Genomic DNA, 18,549 nt, shown 5'->3' with positions numbered 1-18,549 from the left:
TTAAGCACACTGATTTATCAAACCAATAAACTTCTGCTTCAGAGTATACTGGACAACTAGAGAAATTATCAGCCTTCAATTTGTGCACTGTCACCCCCTCCAGGTCATTGATAAAGATGTTAAAGAGGAAAGGTCCCAGAATGCCCTCCTGCAGCACCTACAGCTATACTCCAGGTGGAGTACAATCCCATTACCCACACCCTTCTGAACACAACCATCCCATGACTTCTACTCATCCAGAGCATTATATCCTAACATAGCTACAACAATACTGCAAGGCATGGCATTAAAAGCCTTGCTAAAGTTGAGGTACATGACATTCACCACCCCCTCCTCATCCACAGATTCAGTCATTAAATCACAGAAGGCAGGTTGCTCAGATGTGGAAATTCATGCTGTCTGTTTTCATGAAGGATCCTCCTTCACATGCCCAGAAATGGTTTCCAAGAGTACCTGCTCCATGATTCCCAGGGTCTGATGTGAGACTGACAAAATTTTAAGTTCCCTGATAGTACTTATCTTCTAAAAAGCCAAAAGCACATTGTCTACCTTTCTCTAGTTCCTGGTGACCTGCCTTCATCTTCACAGCTTCTCAAAAATGATGGTTAATGGCCTCGATATGACACGGACCAGCTCTATCAGCACCCTCAGTTGCGTTCTGGCTGGTCTGATGGATATACATGGGTTGAGTTCTCAAGTAATCCTTCAGTTGATCCTCAACTACCACTGAAACCTACCCTAAGCACTGAGGCTTGGGTTGTCAGTGAGTACCTTACCAGTACCAGCCTTCTTTGCGCCCACCATCACTAAATCATCCACCCCATTCAGCAGCACTCCCATATTTTCCCTGTTTATTCTTTTTGTGCTAACCTAACAGTACTTGACACACCTTGCAAGTCTCAGCTCTAGATGAGCTTTGACTTTCTCAATATAATCCTACATGCCTGGGCAATGTTGCTAAATTCCTTCTGTGCACCCTGTCATTCCTTTCACTTCTTGTATAATCCCTTTTTGCATTCAAGCTCAGTCATGAGGTCCCTTCTTAGCCAAACCAGACTCTTCAGGCATCTCCTTCTTTTTCTGAGTATCAAGATAGACTACCCTTTCACATGGAGGATGCTGTCCTCAAAAATCTGCTGGCTTTCTAGAGCAACTGGATCCTTCAGAGCCGCCTCCCATAGGAGTCCACACCTACCCATTCCATGAAAAAGCCAAAGTCTGCTCATATGAAGTCCAAAGTCACTACTATGCTACTTGCTTTCTTTACTCCCCTCAAGATCTTGATCTCCTCTGCTTCATGGTCATGAATTCAGTCTACTCATCAGACACAGCAACTTGAATTCAAATTCCTATAACACTGACTTCAAAAGCAAAAATTGACTTCAAAAGTAAGTACATGTGATCTTCTCTTTTGGCAGCTTTTTTTTTATGGAAGGGGTAATGCTTTCAACATATGGTGATAGAAAAGACATTCAAGTTCCAACTTGAGCCCTTATAAATGATATAAAACTACCAGGAATTTTTAAGCAAGAGGGACAAGGGGAGAAGGATAAAGACTACCCACTACATAAAAAAAATGAAATGAAGAATGTCACTGTAATATATTCGTTATATGCTATTAACATTTTTAAGTATCCACAACAATAAAAACAAGCACCCAGAAAACTACATACTCAGCCAGCTCTGCACGGAAACGCCAGTTCCTGCTGTTATCAGTCACTAGGAACTCCTGGAGCTGATAAAGATACTCTCGTCTTTTGTCAAGATGAAGAAGCTGTTAACAGTAAATATAAGCTTACATAAAGAAACGCAGGCTACCATCAGCAGACAGAACAAAAGCTTTAAAATACAACTACTGAAACACTTGCTTTTATTAAAAAAAAAAAAAAGTCTTCAGCAACAGTGTTGCTTTTATGGGCTAAACTCTATCATGCTTAAGTCTACAGAATCATAGGGGGCACTACTGAAAGCAAAATCCGATCTAGTCTCTGCTTTTACTCTAGGAAATAAGAAGGGTAAGCAGTAAAGATAGTATTGATTTTAAAGGTTTTATAATTCATGTCTTTAAGCTCCAAAAATGAGGCAGTTAAAGAAATACTCCTAAAGAAATTTGGGAACATGTGCAGAGAGGTTAGAGCCATCAAAAAATCTTAATACCATCCCCTGGCACCTATATATTGAATAAACATGAACAAACCAGGCTCTTCAGAGAAAATAAAGGATCAGCAATACAGATGTCCTGCAAAATATACTCCCGTATTCAACCAACATCTGGATTCCATCCAGATTTGCACAGATTCCCACAGAGTTATACCAGTGTTACGTTAAAAAGCAAATGCATACAAAGAAACAAAGCAAAATACATAACTTCACTTTACCACTGTTAAACACAGACATACCTTCAGAAAGTCATGTAAGTGTTTAAGCACACCTATCCTGACTTCATCTAGATCTTTTAAAAATCCATTGAAGACAGGAACTAAATCTCCAGCTGTAAGCTGATCTCCAAGGATGACGGCAAGTTCATGTATAGAAAACGCTAGTGTCCGCCGAACCTTCCACTGTAAAAATAAATAAGTTCATGAATTTTATTGATGCATCATCTGAAGTGCTCAATTGTAACTTGAGGGTAAGTATCCAAGCTGGACTCCCAGTGAACTACAGTATTTACAAATACATTCAACACTGTCTCATGTCACAGTTGAAAATGAGATTGGAAATTTAGGAAAAAAAAAAAAAAGAGGAAAAATGACGAGGGATCATTTCTTCCACCTGAATATCAAGGAACTAGGCAAATGAAAGTAATGAAAATATTTTAATTTTCCAGGTGTCAGGAAAGAAAATAGTATTCCCTGACATCAGTACTCTTCCACACATTACTCTGCTTTAAATTCTTTTGCGTAAATTAGTTCCATACTACTCTCTCACTCGTTTTATTTATAAAACAGAACAAGATACATATCCCACAGTATTTCAGCTGGCATCTTTTACCTTCCATAATAGGCAAAGCTTCACCCACACTGAGTGCCCAGCAGTCCAAGGACCAGTAGAGCTTTTACTCACGCTAAACTGAGGAGGCACTGTTTTAATGGATGAATTATTTCAAGTATTTAAAAAAACAAAACAGCATCTATTCTTTAGCCAGCACTTTCCAATTATCACAGGTACTGTTCTTTTGTCCTGGCTTGGCGATTCAATATTAATTGAACTGGTGATAAACTCTAGTCCTTTTTAAACACAGGGCCATTTGTTTTTACTTATTTTTTACATTTATTAGCTGGTTGTTTTTAATGGCTGCAAAAGAGTTTGGAAAATATGAGCAAAATGAGCAATAAAATTACTCAATACCTATTCACTGAGAACTGCTGCTCTGACACAGCAAGGAGCAAGTTCAAGACAGGTGAAGTAGCCTGAGAATGTTTAAAAAAAAAGATAAAAATAGCATCTCCAGAAAAGGAAACAAGGGAGAACTGGGAAACAACTGTAAACCAACAGTAAAATGCATAAAGCCACCTCCTTAGCACCTAACAAGGACGATATTTCCAGTATTTGTATTCAAAACAGCAGTGCTGCATGGCAATGATGTTATTCCCTTATGATTAACTGGATGCAGCACCAAAAAGGCCACCAAAAAGCCTGGAAAGGGGGTGACTCACTCAGCTCCAGACATGCCTGCAGGGGCACGTGTCTGCTCATGCACAGCAGCACAGCCCAAATTTTCCTATCTATGAGAATCCCAAGCACTGCCATAAAATCTCAAGCAAGCAGAGGAAATCGGAGACTTCTCACATTCCCGTGAGAGATCCACTTCCCTCTCAAACTGCCCCTTTTCCTTACTTCCTGAGCACCACACACACCCAGCTTCCTCTGAGCCAATAGGTACACTTTCATTCATAGAATCATAGAATGGTTTGGGTTGGAAGGGACCTCAAAGATCATCGAGTTCCAACCCCCCTGCCATGGGCAGGGACACCTCCCACTAGAGCAGGTTGCTCAAGGCCACATCCAGCCTGGCCTTGAACACTTCCAGGGATGGGGCATCCACAACTTCCCTGGGCAACCTGTTCCAGTGTCTCACCACCCTCATAGTAAAAAATTTCTTCCTGAGATCTAATCTGAATCTTTTTTCTTCCAATTTAAAACCGTTTCCCCTTGTCCTATCGTTACCCTTCCTGGCAAAGAGTCCCTCCCCAGCTCTTCTATAGGCACCCTTCAGATATTGAAAGGCCGCTATAAGGTCTCCCCGGAGCCTCCTCTTCTCCAGGCTGAACAATCCCAGCTCCCTCAGCCTGTCTTCATAGGAGACGTGCTCCATCCCTCTGATCATCTTTGTGGCCCTCCGCTGCACCTGTTCCAGCTGGTCCATGTCCTTTCTGTGTTGAGGACTCCAAAGCTGTACACAGTATTCCAGGTATAACTATTCATCAATAACTAATATCCGCAATGGAAAGCTTCACATGAAAAGCAGAGCAACCCAACACCCAGCAAATAACACAGAAAGTGTTATTTATCAACACAGAAGTTCAGATTATTCATTGTCACATCATAAAAGTTCAGATCATTCACTGTCAGAGCTTCTTGAGCTTACCTGCATGTCAGATGCCAGGGTCTCATAGGTATCTTTCAAACAGTGCCAATTCTGTCTGCCCAATGTAAGTGCCACACCTGGCAGGCTGTAGGCACAGTGCTTGGCAATCTCTGTATCAACTGTTTGTGCGCGAGATGGATCAGTCATTGATAAATACTGATCCAGCAAGGCCTGAGGTACAACATCCTACAGAAAGAAAAGGGTAGAGCGTTTACACTACTCTCAATAAATCCTCATAAGGCTTACTAAAATTCCAGAACATGCTACTGTCAGAAGATATTTTTTTTCCCCCAACAACTATGGAGTATTATTTAATGAGAATCTCTTAATAAGAACGCAAAGAATTTGCATTTCGTAAGTTCCACCAAAAAGTTCCAAAGAAACATGAACGTGACTGGGGGCTATGTGAAAATATTCAGATCAACATAACAGATGAGTAGCTAGATCACTGTCTACTTAGGTAGACCAGGAAATTAAGAGACTACATTCTACCTGTCTACAAACTTTCGGGCTCACAGGCTGTGCAAATTGGCCATTTTAACTTGTCCATAAAAACAGGCATAACATCAGATGACAAGACTTGCCCAAAAATCATTTTTCTATTCCTCTCAAAATCTTGGAGAGGTGGGAAGGGAAATAGTAAATTAAAACGCCTTGAAGAGTGTGGGAAGGGGAGGGGGCAAAGTATAGCATATTCAATACTGCTTCTGAACTCCCTAAAGAGTCAGCAGAAAGGAAAAGACTTATTCAGAGACAGAGACCTCAGTGAAAACCAATCCTTCTCTCCACTGAGAAACTAAAGCATCTGAACTAAATTTTGTGAAAACCTCTTTGTGTTGACTTCAACACTGGCTTTGCTTCAGCTGTTGTCAGTTTATCTCAAGCGCAGGCTACTTAAAGGGGCACAAAAGAGCATTTCTGTAACACAGCTGCCCAATAGCTCGGCCCACGTAAGCAACAAGTGGCAATGAGGTTCTCACTCAGGGTATCACGTTGGTGCAGGGTGGCACACTTAATACTATGTGACAAAAACATTTGATTCCTTTTGGGAAAAAACAACAAAGAGATAGTTTGACATACTTCCACAACTCTTCTGCAAGAAGCTGTTGTGGGTTAGGGGTGGTTCCACTCAAAACACTTAACAAAAAATCCTGTTTCCTCCAGAACTTAATTTCCATGACAGGATAGTTTCCATAGAAAATGAAATCAAAGCCTGGAACTTCGCAATAACTGTTCTCATGACAAAAAATACTGTCATCTCTTTCACATAATTAAAACAGAAGCACCTACTGAATTAAGCCATTATCTTTGGAAACACAAAATAAGTAATTTTAAATTATTCTAAGAGGTTTGTCATATTTTACAGAAACTACATCACATCAGGAATGATTGAAACGCATTAAAAAAATACTCAAACTTTTTGAATTTGTATATCTGATACATGCAGGAAAACCAGAAGCCACTGTCTTTTACCTGTACTTTGGATTTTCTTTCTTCTTCAGGGCTGAAACTACTGTTGGTGCTCAAATCTGAATCATTATGAATATAGTGAAGTGTAGAATCCATATTCTATGGAAAAAGAAAAAAAATAAAGGTCACACAAAATACTCTCAAGGATTAAACACAAAACAAATGTCAACATCAAGAAGTGCTGTCCTCAACTCAGGGTCTTTTTCTTAGATTAAAGGAATACGTGTTTTAATATCAAATACAATTTTGTTACAGCCTGAAATCAAAAGACCTGTAAGATAAATCTTTCTGCTTTCAATTTCAAACACAGGTACCTCTTATCCTGCTCCATTTTGCTTCTTTGGTTCTTATGGAATAAAAATCACAGGAGAGGAGTACCTTTGAGTCTGCATTAAGGAAAACGCAACTAACATTGCTTCTCCCCTTGAAGGGAAAACAAGAAATCATATTTAGTGCATTTTTATTTTTTTTATTTGTTGCTTTGGATATGTGCTAGAAAAAGGTGAAAACAAAGCCACCCTCACACTTAAGATAGAAACTGATGAGACTTATGCTCTTGTTCCTTTTCCTAGAGGTGATTATTCTATAGTCTCCACAGATGCGTTTCACCTTATAAAACAGAGTCCTAGGGGACTATAGTTGCTGACACTAGTCATCAACCCTCTCAGCAGTTCTATTAAAATAAGTTTTAGCAATAATTCAAGCATCCTGGCTGCACATCTGGGCCTTGAAGATAAGGACAAAGACTCCGTTTCAGAACGCTACCGAGCAGCAGAGGTTTGATACGCTACGATAAACCATGCTGCTGAGGGGATGGGCTGTCACTTTCTATACCAGTGGAATTCCCCAAATACAATAGACTTTGCATAATCAATCGTGAATTTCAGTATGTATGTGATGAATATCTGGAAAGTAGACCAGGCTGCTGTCTGGCAGAACAGGACAAAGGCATTTTTGCTAGATATAAATAAGTAAAGGTATACATTCACAAAAGCTGCAGGGTGAGCTCTCAGGGTCAATAGAAGCACTGAGAATATGCCTACTCTACCAGCTCTTCACATCAGTTTGACACTGAAAATTTTCAGGCAAACTACAAACTTCAAGAAGCCTCCAGGATACCATCTGTCCTCCTTAGTTTGACTTCAGATAGTTGCTTTTTCCTATTCCATTATCGGCTGTCATCTAAGCATTGGGTTGTAAGTTTAGTTGCTGAGGTGTAATTACAGGTGATAAAGAACAGGCAGAGCTGCAAGGCAACAGCATATCCCTGGCACAGCAGCCCAAGTCACCTGTCAGGCATAGCAAGCACCAACAAGAAGGTGTCAAAGAGCCAAGGAAAGAACAGATCTGCAAGTGACTCCATAACTAACCATGTCCAGCAGCATAAAACAACTATAAAACCTCCAGAGGCTCTGACAACCATCTCTGCAGGATTTTAGTTCGCCAGTCAATTCTTTAGTCCTTTTTACCCCCTCTTCCCCAAAAAGAGATCATTTTCAGCATTCCCAGAAAGTCACTGGCTTTGACCTCTGTCAAATGAAGAAATTTGAAAGCACAAGTTAGCCATAGTGCTTTCCATGAATTGCCCAGGTACATGGAACTGGAGGCTAGTCATCCATTCTGCTACAATAAAAATGAAGAGTCATCTCAATCTCTGCTATCCCAGCTCTAAAAACTTAGTTAAAAAAAAAAAAAGGATAAAAATAATACTGTATTGATTGAACTAAGTTGAACAACTAAATATACCAAAGGGTGTCACAGATGGGACCATTTTTACCCAGCCACTTTTAAAGTCAAATACACATTCCAGAAAGGAAGAGCTTCAGTACAGAAGAACCACAGCATCAGTTGGTATTTAAGTCAATGCACTATCTCTATTCCTGCAGATGAAGTTCCATCTGTACTCTTCCCATGTAACATGTACACACTGAACTGAGCATTACAGAGAGCCAGGACATCAAAATTCAGGATGGCTTAGCCTGAGAGCTTCTTGTGTACCAAATTTGTGAACCGCCACCACCTTTGAGATGCAAAATCTTTGTCATGATGATACAACTCTCTTACATGAAGTTTCCTTTAGCTGCAGTATAACAAGAGCTCCAGGGCTGTGCTCGACAGACAAAGCCCACAGCACCAGGACAAGTGGTGGTGGTGTTTCCTAACAGGGTAGCTGGCCCAAACACAGAGAGAGCAATACAACTTGGGGGATTTCTTAAAGCTTACATCCATTTATCAAATCTTATAGAGAGCACACAACCTAAAGAAAATAAAAATGATGGCTCCTAAGGAAAAATAAAACAGCTACCCTCATCCTCAACAAACAATCATCATCTATCTTGCAAAACCTTATCTGTTCACTCTATTACAGCATCTCTTTTCATTTGAACAGAGAATCTCTCTTTGACATGTATCATTAACTCCTTCAAGAGCCAATACAGCTGCAGTAGGACAAGCGAAGTATGATTTTGCTTTGTGATATTTATGCAGAACTGTGATGGCTGCTTTGAAATATAAAATGCTGTAGCTTGATTTTCCTGAAGTGTCCAGAACCCTATTGACACAGTGCTATGCTAAAACTTAAAAAAAAAACCCACAAAAAAACTCCACCAAACACCACCACAACAGCAAAAACCCACTACAAAAAAAAAAAGCCACCTGCAAAAAAAAAAAAAAAAAAAAAAAAAAAAAAGAGAGAATCTCTTCACTGAGCCGCCACCTAATACCCAGAGGCACCAAGCACCTCTTCTTTCTAATACCACATCTCAGAGCTAAAAGACAGCAATGTTGTTTTTTTTGAACAATTACATCCTCTTAGTAGTTTTTATGAGAACCATACAGTATAAACAATGTTTATAATGTTTCATGCTTCTGGGAGGAATGACCTGCATTTCTCACTTATGTTTTCACTCATGAGTAGAATAACCACAGCAAATGAGGAAAAATTAGGTCTTAATTCTGGTCCAGGAGATGCTGTTATGAATTCTCTCCATGCAAAAAACTGAGACAATCTAAAGATAATCAGTGGAGGTTTCTTATAGATAACCAACTCAATGTGCATTAAAAAAAAAAAAAAAAAAAAAAAAAAAAAAAAAAATCAGAGCTCTCTTCACTGCTAGGGGCAACAGTTTACTTGCTCAACAGATCGCAGCCTGATTCCCAAATTCTAGGTCACCTCTATAATATCCTTTCACTTGTAAAATGAGGACTTGATTCAGTGCCAGTAACAAACAAGGAACTGACAGATTAAGAGCATCCTTCTAAAGAGTAAAACTGAAATGTGCAAAACCAACATATACCAGTAATGTGGTAGGTTCTTAAATTTTTTTTTTCATAGTCTGTAAAGAAATAAAATGCAGGACAAGTCCTTGTGAACAAACTACACCCTAATCACATGCAAAAATTAGAAGGACAGAGGATACACTTATACTGCCATTTTATACGTTAGCATTAGAAAGAAGTGACTATGCCAGATCCTATGATAAGGAAACATATTAAGCCCGACATCAGGAATTGGGGCAGGTTGTTTTTTTGAAACAAACCAACCAGCCACATTTTAGTGTTAAATTAGGATTGTGTAGAAACAGCAGTATCAAAGTAAATATCACATTCCTCCACTCCCCAAATGTTTTCAGGCTACGTGGTAGTCCAACAGCTTAGGTGAAAAGTTAACTAAATGTCATCTATAAACACTGCTCTAATTAAAGAAGGTTGAAAATCTTTGCACTGGACTTATATCAACTCCTAGACTTTTCAGAGACATTTATCAAAATTTCATATGAAGATACCACTTAGGCAATATGATTCAACAGATCACTTGCTGTGGTTTCTTGGAGCTTATTTTGGAACTATTGCTATCTACACAGCTATAAGTGATGGAAAACACTTTGACAGGGAACTAAGTACCTCTTTCTCCAAAGTGGGGAGGCAGCGAGGCGGGGGGGTGGGACTGAAAAAGGGGAGTAGGGCTCTCTTTTAAGGTACGCAATTGCACAGTAATAAACTGCAGTAGCATTAAAACATCTTAAAATGTCATCGTTCCAACAGATATTTTAATGGAAACAATTTCAAGAATTTGCATGGAACAAGCACAGAACTGGCAAAAACAAAGACACCCAATGCAACTAATTTTATTTTAGTAGCTAGCACTTCAATACCAGCCAACAAAATCAAATGCCACACCAGCCAAAAGAAGGAAGCATTTAGCTGCAATTACTGCATGAATGCAAAATACAGCTCTATTACTGGAGGCCTGGAAATCCTAATGAAGAAAAAAAAAATAGAGTAAAAAACTTGCTTCTTACCTCAACAGTGTCACCAATTAAAGGCACAATATCACCCAGTATAGGTTTAAAATTTTGTTGGTCATTAATGGTTAATTCAGTCTGTGAGTCTGTTCCCTTGCCAATGCTGGCCATTGTCTCTTCTTGAGGATCCAAACTGGATGCTCTGAGTGCAGCAGACAACACCTCCACTTGTGCTGCAGCATAGGAAAGAGAAAACCATGAGAGAACGAACTGCAAAAAGCTTTCAGCAAGTTCACAAATCAACTTTTAGACAGTGACTAATTAACAGAAAGATGGCTGAAGAACTACAGGGGAGGTACAGATTTAAGATTATTGACTGTTAGTAAACCCCAATCTGGGGACAATTAGTGTAAAATTTAAGGAAAATTAACACTCTACTCTCTTCCCAGGGTGTTCAACCACACTATAGTTCAGTGAAATTTGTCTTTAAAACAAAACAAAAAAAACCAAACCAGGAGTAAGAGACTGGTGTTATGGTAGGATCAGTTCTTTAAGAATCTCGGCACATGTTAATAGTGCAAACAGTCTTTGGAGCCAAGTAATCCAAATAAAGATTAAGAACAGGTTTATTCATACAGAAAGGATTTTGATTCCAAAAGGATGTGTCTCTCTCTATATAAGGTCTTTAAATTCTTATGGTTTTATAGCAACTCTAAAGCAAGATCTATATAGGAAGATGCTAGACCCCAGTAATTCTTTTCTGGGACAGGATACTTCAGCCTCCTTGCATTCTCCAAACAAATAATGAAGGCCACACTGTTTGATGTTCTCTTATTCATCAAAAGAAAGCATTAGTGCTTCACACTCTGCCATGTGCTCTTTTGAAAAAGATCCAGGGGTTCCGAAACTGCTCTGCTTTCCATCCCTCTGCTTACCCCTAATTAAAAAAAGCTTTGTTGAACAACATTGTTTGGATATAGTCCGTCCTAAGCAGATCAGGCATCAGAGGCAAATCTTAGCTGCAAGTGACAATTCAGTGCAGACTTAAAGTAAGAAAAATAATATTGTGAGCCATTAAATTTACCTAGCGATCCAAAAGCTCTGTTCTCATATACTTTGGCTTTTCCAAGGTTTCTTAAATGCTCACTGTGAAATTAAACAACAAACCAACCATATACTTGTTTTAATCTCCCATTGCCATACTGAATTACAGAATCTGAATTTCTCCCTCTAGCTTTTTTGATAGGGTTATTAACAAGAATTAAACAAAGGAAGCTGGACTCTTTTGTAGATAGAAGAAACACATATGCAATACATGTCACAAAATGCAAAATTACTACTCAGCACAATTCTAGCTAGCAAAAATTGGAAAACGCACTACAGGTTTGATGGTTTCTAGCTGAAGTCTGAGGACCAGGAGTAAAGGTAATTCTTTACAATACGCTATGCTGGCTGTAACTGTGTCAAATTTCTGAGAGAATAACCAAAAGATATTCTGGCTCTGTTACTGTAATTCACCTCAACAGGAAAAAACACAGCAAGATAGAAACTTAAAAACAAAGCCAACAGCATACTAATACTTCCAAATATATATAAATTAGAAATTTTACAATTTGTAAGACTAACAAAAGCTTGATATGACTTCACTCTTCCAGTGGTAGTTCACAGACAATAGACCTCTGTACTTCTTAAGGCCCATGAGAATAAACAAGATCAAGGTTAGTAAATTCCTCTAAAACTTAAAAGTTAAATAAAACATGCCAAAACCATGCAAACTGGTGATTTTGGAGCACTTGCTAGGGCAAGAAATGCCTGTCTGATTTCCAATTTATTCTCATTTAGAGAAATCAAACAAGAAAATTAAAAATAATTGTATTCTGCTGCACACCAAGGAGATAATTTTCATGAAGACTTCTTCCATGAAGGATGGTTTCATGAGAAATGTATATCCTCATTCTCATGTAAAAGTCAAGAAAGCTTCCCCTGACTAGGTAACACATACTGCTTCAACACTATATATGTATTTACTGAAAAATCTACACAGAGCTCCAAAGACTACTTCTAGTAACAAGAGTAAAAGTATATACAGGAGCAATTGGGAATTTTCCAAGACATATTCCCCACCCATGCCCCACTGTCAGCCCGCACATCTAGACCACCCCTATTTAGGGGCTTAATGGGATGGAGACTACAGGTATCCTGATTTCCTCTGCCTGCCCTAGAGGAGATATGACACAAATGTGCATCTCCTCAGCTTCTTGTCAATTTTACAATCCCAAGATGTGGTGATGAAGGACAAGACAGGCCAAACTCCCAAGGATTTAATTGACTGGCAATGGAGTGCTTCTCCATAGGTCCTGTCACCAAGGGTGACTCCAGTGCTGTCACTCACTGAAAAGTGAATGACCTGAAGTCTGTAAACATCTTAAGGTCCTAGCCAAAAAAAAAGAGCCAAGCACAGTCACTATGGGAGTGCTTAGGAAAGTAGGAAGAAAAAGTCCGTGTGTGAGTATATGTGTATGTGTACACAGCTCTAGGTGGCTGCCTTGAAGATACTGAAACTAGAGACTGCATCCTAATGAGCTGTCTTCACCACCCTGGGCTCAGGTGCCAAGGCACATCCCCTTGTAATCCCACCACACACAGACACCCTCCTGACTGAGATGGCTCCTGCTACTCCCCATCTCCCACAAAGATCTTTCCTACAGCCAAAAAACAGGCAATGTTTCCCACAAACCATCAAAAGTACAAGCAACGAATAAGGCTCCCCTCTCATGCATGACAGAGAAATGCCTCCGAGCTCACAGAAAGCAAGGTTTTGGCAGGAAGACTGGAAGGCAATCTGCTGGCTACCTAAGCTTTCACCACTACCTAAACTGGAGTGTAAACATCAAGTTCTGTGTATAACACAGAACTCATGTATTACATTAATAAGATAAAGTCAATGTTCACTAGATCTTAAACTATCTGCTAATTAACTCTTTCTTCCTTTGACTTTTCCTTCAGGTGAAAATTATTTTTCAGCAAGGAATTATTTACTCTCGGCTACTGTACCTGCATCCCAAAATAACTGGCACAATCTCTAAATTCAAAACCGTATTTTACCTGACCTTATTAAATTTCCTGGTCCTCAAGAGTTTCTGTACTTGCAATATGCTTTATTGTTGATTTCTGTTTTTCCTCATGTTTCACTACTGGACATGGCTATTTCTGGGTGGCACACTCCTTTTTTTCTAAAGGACTTGCCTTTCTTACCCTTACTTCCTACTCAGAGGCAAAAGCTATTGGCTGCATTAATGGGTACAGAGATGCAAGTTATTTAAACATAAACTTCAGCAACATATTTCAGACTTTTACTCCAGGCAGCGCTAATAGCCTCAATTATAAACATAGTTTTTAGGAGGGAATGGGATCAATTGATCCTACATTTGGTCTGGTTTATCTCTACTAGGTCTCCATTTGGCAAAGCAGCCTGTAACTGGCATAAGCCACAGTGAGTTCCAGTAACCTGCAAGACAGGCTTTCTCTCTTACCCCAAATAACATTAAGAAAAGCTAACATTACATGATTTAATACTTTCTCTGCAGAACATAAGGAGATAAATAAAGCTGAAGAAAGTGTTCCTGGAAAGAAAAATAAAGAAATAAAAACATCTGGGGAAAGAAAAACAACCTCTGAAGTAAGTGAAGATGGCAGCAGTCTCAAGGAGCCGGAAAAAGGTGACCTGAATAAAGACCCTGTAATAATTTTAAAAGAGCTGGCATACTTCAGAGGAATGTGCAGGTTTCCATCTCCCAGTTTGAGACCCCCAGGATGTCTGGCCAGTGGATTAAAAAGGTCCTATTAACAAGGATTACGCACCACTGCTTAACTTTGCACAGCTTATGTAGCTCTGGTAGCCAGCAGAATTTGTCTGTGAGAAGAATGGCTGTCTTTACCTTGGATGCTGACTGCTCAACTATCTTATTACTCAGATTTATCACTTTGGCAACAAGCTAGTTCTGGAAAGAAAGCCTCAAGGTAAAGATTTTTGGGAATGAGATTCCGTTAAAGCAATTCACCCCTTTCTGAGAGTGAGATTACAGAAAAAAAAGAAAAAAAAAAGTTCTATGGCAGTTGCTGGTCACTGTTAAAAATTACATTTGTTAGAAACCTCATCAGTCTCCATGCCTTGGAGCAAGGATTTGAAGTTTCAAATGGTAACTACTCTGATAAGGAGGTGCACTACAGAAGCACAGAAAACAGAGTCAAGTTCAATAAAACCTGAGTTATTCTGTTCTCAGTGCTTCTGCTGTAACAATGCAAACAGGTGAGGAAAGAAGCACCTTGCATAACACAGAAGGGTGAGAAGAGACACGTGAAGTAGAAGAATGCAGAATCCAGAAAGGAAGGTAAGTGAAAACAAAAAAGAGTACAAGGTTTAGAAAGTGTGTTTCATGGAGCTTCACTACACAAGCTTGACCAAGTCAGAAGTACTGGACAGAATACAAAGGTGACAGCAATTAAGACCACCGACCCCACATTAGAATACATGGCACTGGTAACCCTAATTCAAGTCTTTCTTGACTTGTGGGTACTGGGAACCCATAGTGGTGACAGCTAGTAACAGCTTTTTTCTACTGAAACACACAATTGCTAATCAACCACCACACAGAAAACCTCTTAACATCCAGTCAAGACAGCTACAAAAACAAAACCCACTCTGAAACAAGACATGAACACACATGAAAAACAAAAACACACGACAATTTTGGATGTACAAATACAGCCCTACATAAGTCTACATTAAAAGTCTTTAAGATGTGTTCTGTAGCTGGACAGAACAAGGTTTTATAAAATAAACCTAAAGAGCAGTGCAAGTTTTAACAGTGGGCTTCAGAGATAGGTTATGTGAAGACAGAGGTGACTAGCAAGGCTGAATTTTTTTCTTATCTCTTTCCTTAAAGAGAGTGGCCAAAGCACTCAGAGCAACAAAGTTTCATCCACTGACTTCCCAACTGATTAAATAGAAGCAGCCCAAGATGGATTTAAGAAAAGTCATTAACATGTCAAACTACTAACAGCAAAAAAGTTGCAAGCAGTAGCAGCTTATTGTAAAAAGTTTTTCCCACTCCTAAGTTGCCCCTCTTTTTCCTTCCTACTTTTTCTGATATAGAGGCATGCTTCCCCTAGGGATTTTTCAGCTCCAGAATAACATGGCCCTTTCCTTAGTGGTAGCTCTGGACCTTCTGACTGTGACGCTCAAGCTTGGTATTTGCATGCTGATTAAATTCTAAGGCACATCAAGAGAAATGTATCTCCAGTAGGTATGTGTGAAAAAGCCAAGTCATTTTCGCCCAAGGGGTATGTCTGAGGTGCTGCTTCACCAGCTGGTCACACTTATGAAACCCTGATCCACACTTCAGAGCTTTTAAAATGGAGGATATGCATTCACTTCAAGAATTCAGTTTGGATCAGTTCTCAGTTTGACCCAAGAAACTTGGCATACTTAAGTCGACAACATGAGACTGAAATAATAAAAACCATGCAGAAAAATGGAGAAGACATTAACAATAAAATGGATAATGCATAAAATGAAAACCATTTATTACACATCAATTTTTTAAAAATAAATCTTCATCTGCCTTTTTATTTTGCATGTATGCTAATTAAAAATTAATTTTCTGATCAACACCTTATGCCAGTGAACCATCTATTTGATTATACTGTCAAAGAGGCAGACGGAAGTTTGTACTGCTAACTGTTACGTGCATTCAGTTTATGGGAGGAATCATACTACCTTTAAATATCTTTACACAAATGCAAGTTCCCTTTTAGTTCATCATCAATTTTCACAATTAAATCAACATAGATACAATCTCTTTGAGGGCCAGGAGAAAGCAGTACTTCTGACTTACAAAACAACTGAAAGGATAAAGCCCAAACTGCTAAACAACATATGCATATCTCCAAATGCTAAAAATGCTTCAGTATCTTTACTATACCTTTAACATCTGGATCGTCTATATGGGGTTCCAAATTTTCTATCATTTCTTCCAATTCTTTCCTTGTTGCCATAGGAATGTTTGCAGACACTGGCATAGTGAGTTCCTGAATTTCTCTATTGAGTATTATCTCAGAAGCCTGCTGAAGCTCGAAGTCAATATCTATTTCGGGAAGTGGAGTCCTCCAGAAATGGAAAGAGTTATATAATTCCTGCTCTGAAAGAGAGGTTTCCTGTGAATTCAGCCCAGCCTCCTGCAGACCTGCTGTACAGCAATGAGAACTTCGCTGGTTCTCGTCAGCCATTTCCCCACAAGATTCTGAAGACAAAGTGCAATGGAAGGATGACTCAGTCTGGAAATCACCTTGGGAGTTATTTGACACTGTATTTTGATCTTCCATGGCATTTCCAAGTTTTGTTACAAAATCATCATTATCAACATGTGAAGACAGATCCTCTGTCCTGTTGTGCTCATCCTCTGTTATGACATCTTCTGTAGTCCTGACTTGTTCACTGTTGAGCACCAAAGCAAATGGACATTTAAAAACCAAAATACACTTGTTGCAAACAGATGCTATTGAACATTCACACACATGCTATCAGCTTGCTAAGTAAACATTGCTATATTTACTTACAGCAATAAATCATAGAATCACAGAATGTTTGTGATAGGAAGGGACCTCCAGAGATCACCTGACCCAACCTTCTTGTTTAAGCAGGGCCACTCAGAACCAGTTGCTCAGCACTGTGTCCAGATGGGTTTTGAGTATTTCGGAGGATGGAGAGTCCACAGCCTCCCCAGACAACCTGCGGTACTACTCAGTCACCCTCACAGTGAAAAAACGTTTCCTCATGTTCAGAGGGAACCTCCTGTCTTTCAGGTAGTTCCCATTGTCTCTGGTCCTGTCACTGGGCACCCCTGACAAAAGCCTGTCTCCCTCCTCTTTGCACCCTCCCTTCAGGTATTTGTACACATTAGTACAAATGTCTTGTAAGGTCTTCTCTAAGCCTTCGCTTCTTCAGGCTGAGCACTCCCAGCTCTTTCAGACTTTACTTGTAAGAGAGATGCTCCACTCCCTTCATCATCTTTGTGGCCCTTCACTGAACTCTCTCCAGTATGTCCATGTGTCCTTTATAATGGGGAGCCCAGAACTGGACCCAGCACTCCCCCTGTGGCCTTATCAGTGCTGAGTAGAGGAGAAGGATCACCCCCCTCGACCTGCTGGCAACACTCCTCCTAATACAGCCCAGGATACCATTGGCCTTTACTGCAAGGGCACATTGCTACCTCATGGTCAACCTTGTGTTCACCATGACCATTAGGGCTTTTTCTGCAAAGCCACTCTCCAACCAGTCAGACCCCAGCATGTATTGGTGCCTGGAGTTGTTTCTCCCCCCTGCGTACAGGACTTCGCATTTCTCCTTGTTGAAATTCAAGAGGTTCCTGCTCTATCTACAGCCTACTGAGTCTCCTCTGGATGGCAGCATGACCCTCTGGCACATCAGCCACCCCCTTTGAGTTTTGTGTCATCAACAAACTTGCTGTGGGTACACCCTGCTCCACCATCCAGATCATTAATGAAGATGCTAAACAGGACTGAATCAAATATTGACCCCTGAAGTATAGGCCCTGTCATTGGCCTCCAACTATGTATTGCTGATCAGCACCCTCCAGGCCTGGCCATTCAGCCAGCTGTCAGTCTACCTCACTGACTGCTCATTCAGCCCATACTTCATCATGAGGACGCCTGACTGAAATCTAGGCAGACTATATCCACTGCTCTTCCTTGTCTATCAAGTCAGCCATTTCATCACAGGAGGTATATCCTAAGGCAACCTGAGTTACCCACTGAGTAGTCATGTATTTTTAGTAAATAATAGACAACCAGAATTTTCAGTTAAGTAAGATGAGAAGTTCCAGATCTTTCCATTTACCAAGATAAATACTCAATTTACACAGGAAAGTTAATTTTCTTAACTTGCATTTCATAGAAGAAAAAAAAGGAGGAAAAAATAATTTGTAGATTTTACAAATTCTTTACCCAGTCTCCTGTGCAGAACCACAATCTTCTGGGGTTTTACCATCTTCTTCTTTAAAGTACTGGCCACTGCTGGATGGATTAGCAAAAGTTGATATGAAAGGCCCCAGAGACTGAAAAGCCGCTTGGCGGACCTAGTTGAAAGGGTCCAAGGTGAAAAAAAATTATTTTTATATATATAATGCTTGCTGTCCTACAAAACATAAATGCCTGCTACTAGCAACT

At 39.7% G+C, this 18,549-nt stretch overlaps 1 protein-coding gene across 6 annotated transcripts in view; it reads right to left on the bottom strand.

Moving 5' to 3' along the window:
- Nucleotides 1-18,549, bottom strand: part of PPP4R1 (protein phosphatase 4 regulatory subunit 1) — a 63,160-nt gene that overhangs the window by 4,178 nt on the left and 40,433 nt on the right. For all 6 annotated transcript variants that reach the window (XM_014938701.1, XM_014938699.1, XM_014938700.1 and 3 more), the window contains 7 exons: nt 18,328-18,458; nt 16,287-16,798; nt 10,360-10,535; nt 6,062-6,157; nt 4,589-4,774; nt 2,400-2,561; nt 1,674-1,774 (listed from right to left, as the gene is read on the bottom strand). In XM_014938701.1, the coding sequence (XP_014794187.1) occupies nt 1,674-1,774; nt 2,400-2,561; nt 4,589-4,774; nt 6,062-6,157; nt 10,360-10,535; nt 16,287-16,798; nt 18,328-18,458 (1,364 nt within the window). The remainder of the gene's footprint in view (nt 1-1,673; nt 1,775-2,399; nt 2,562-4,588; nt 4,775-6,061; nt 6,158-10,359; nt 10,536-16,286; nt 16,799-18,327; nt 18,459-18,549) is intronic.

This window comes from Calidris pugnax, unplaced genomic scaffold (genome assembly GCF_001431845.1).
Source record: "Calidris pugnax isolate Ruff unplaced genomic scaffold, ASM143184v1 scaffold13, whole genome shotgun sequence".
Lineage (NCBI taxonomy): Eukaryota > Metazoa > Chordata > Aves > Charadriiformes > Scolopacidae > Calidris > Calidris pugnax.
The sequence above is the reverse complement of the archived record's forward strand: the minus strand, read 5'-3'. Positions and strand labels throughout refer to the sequence as shown.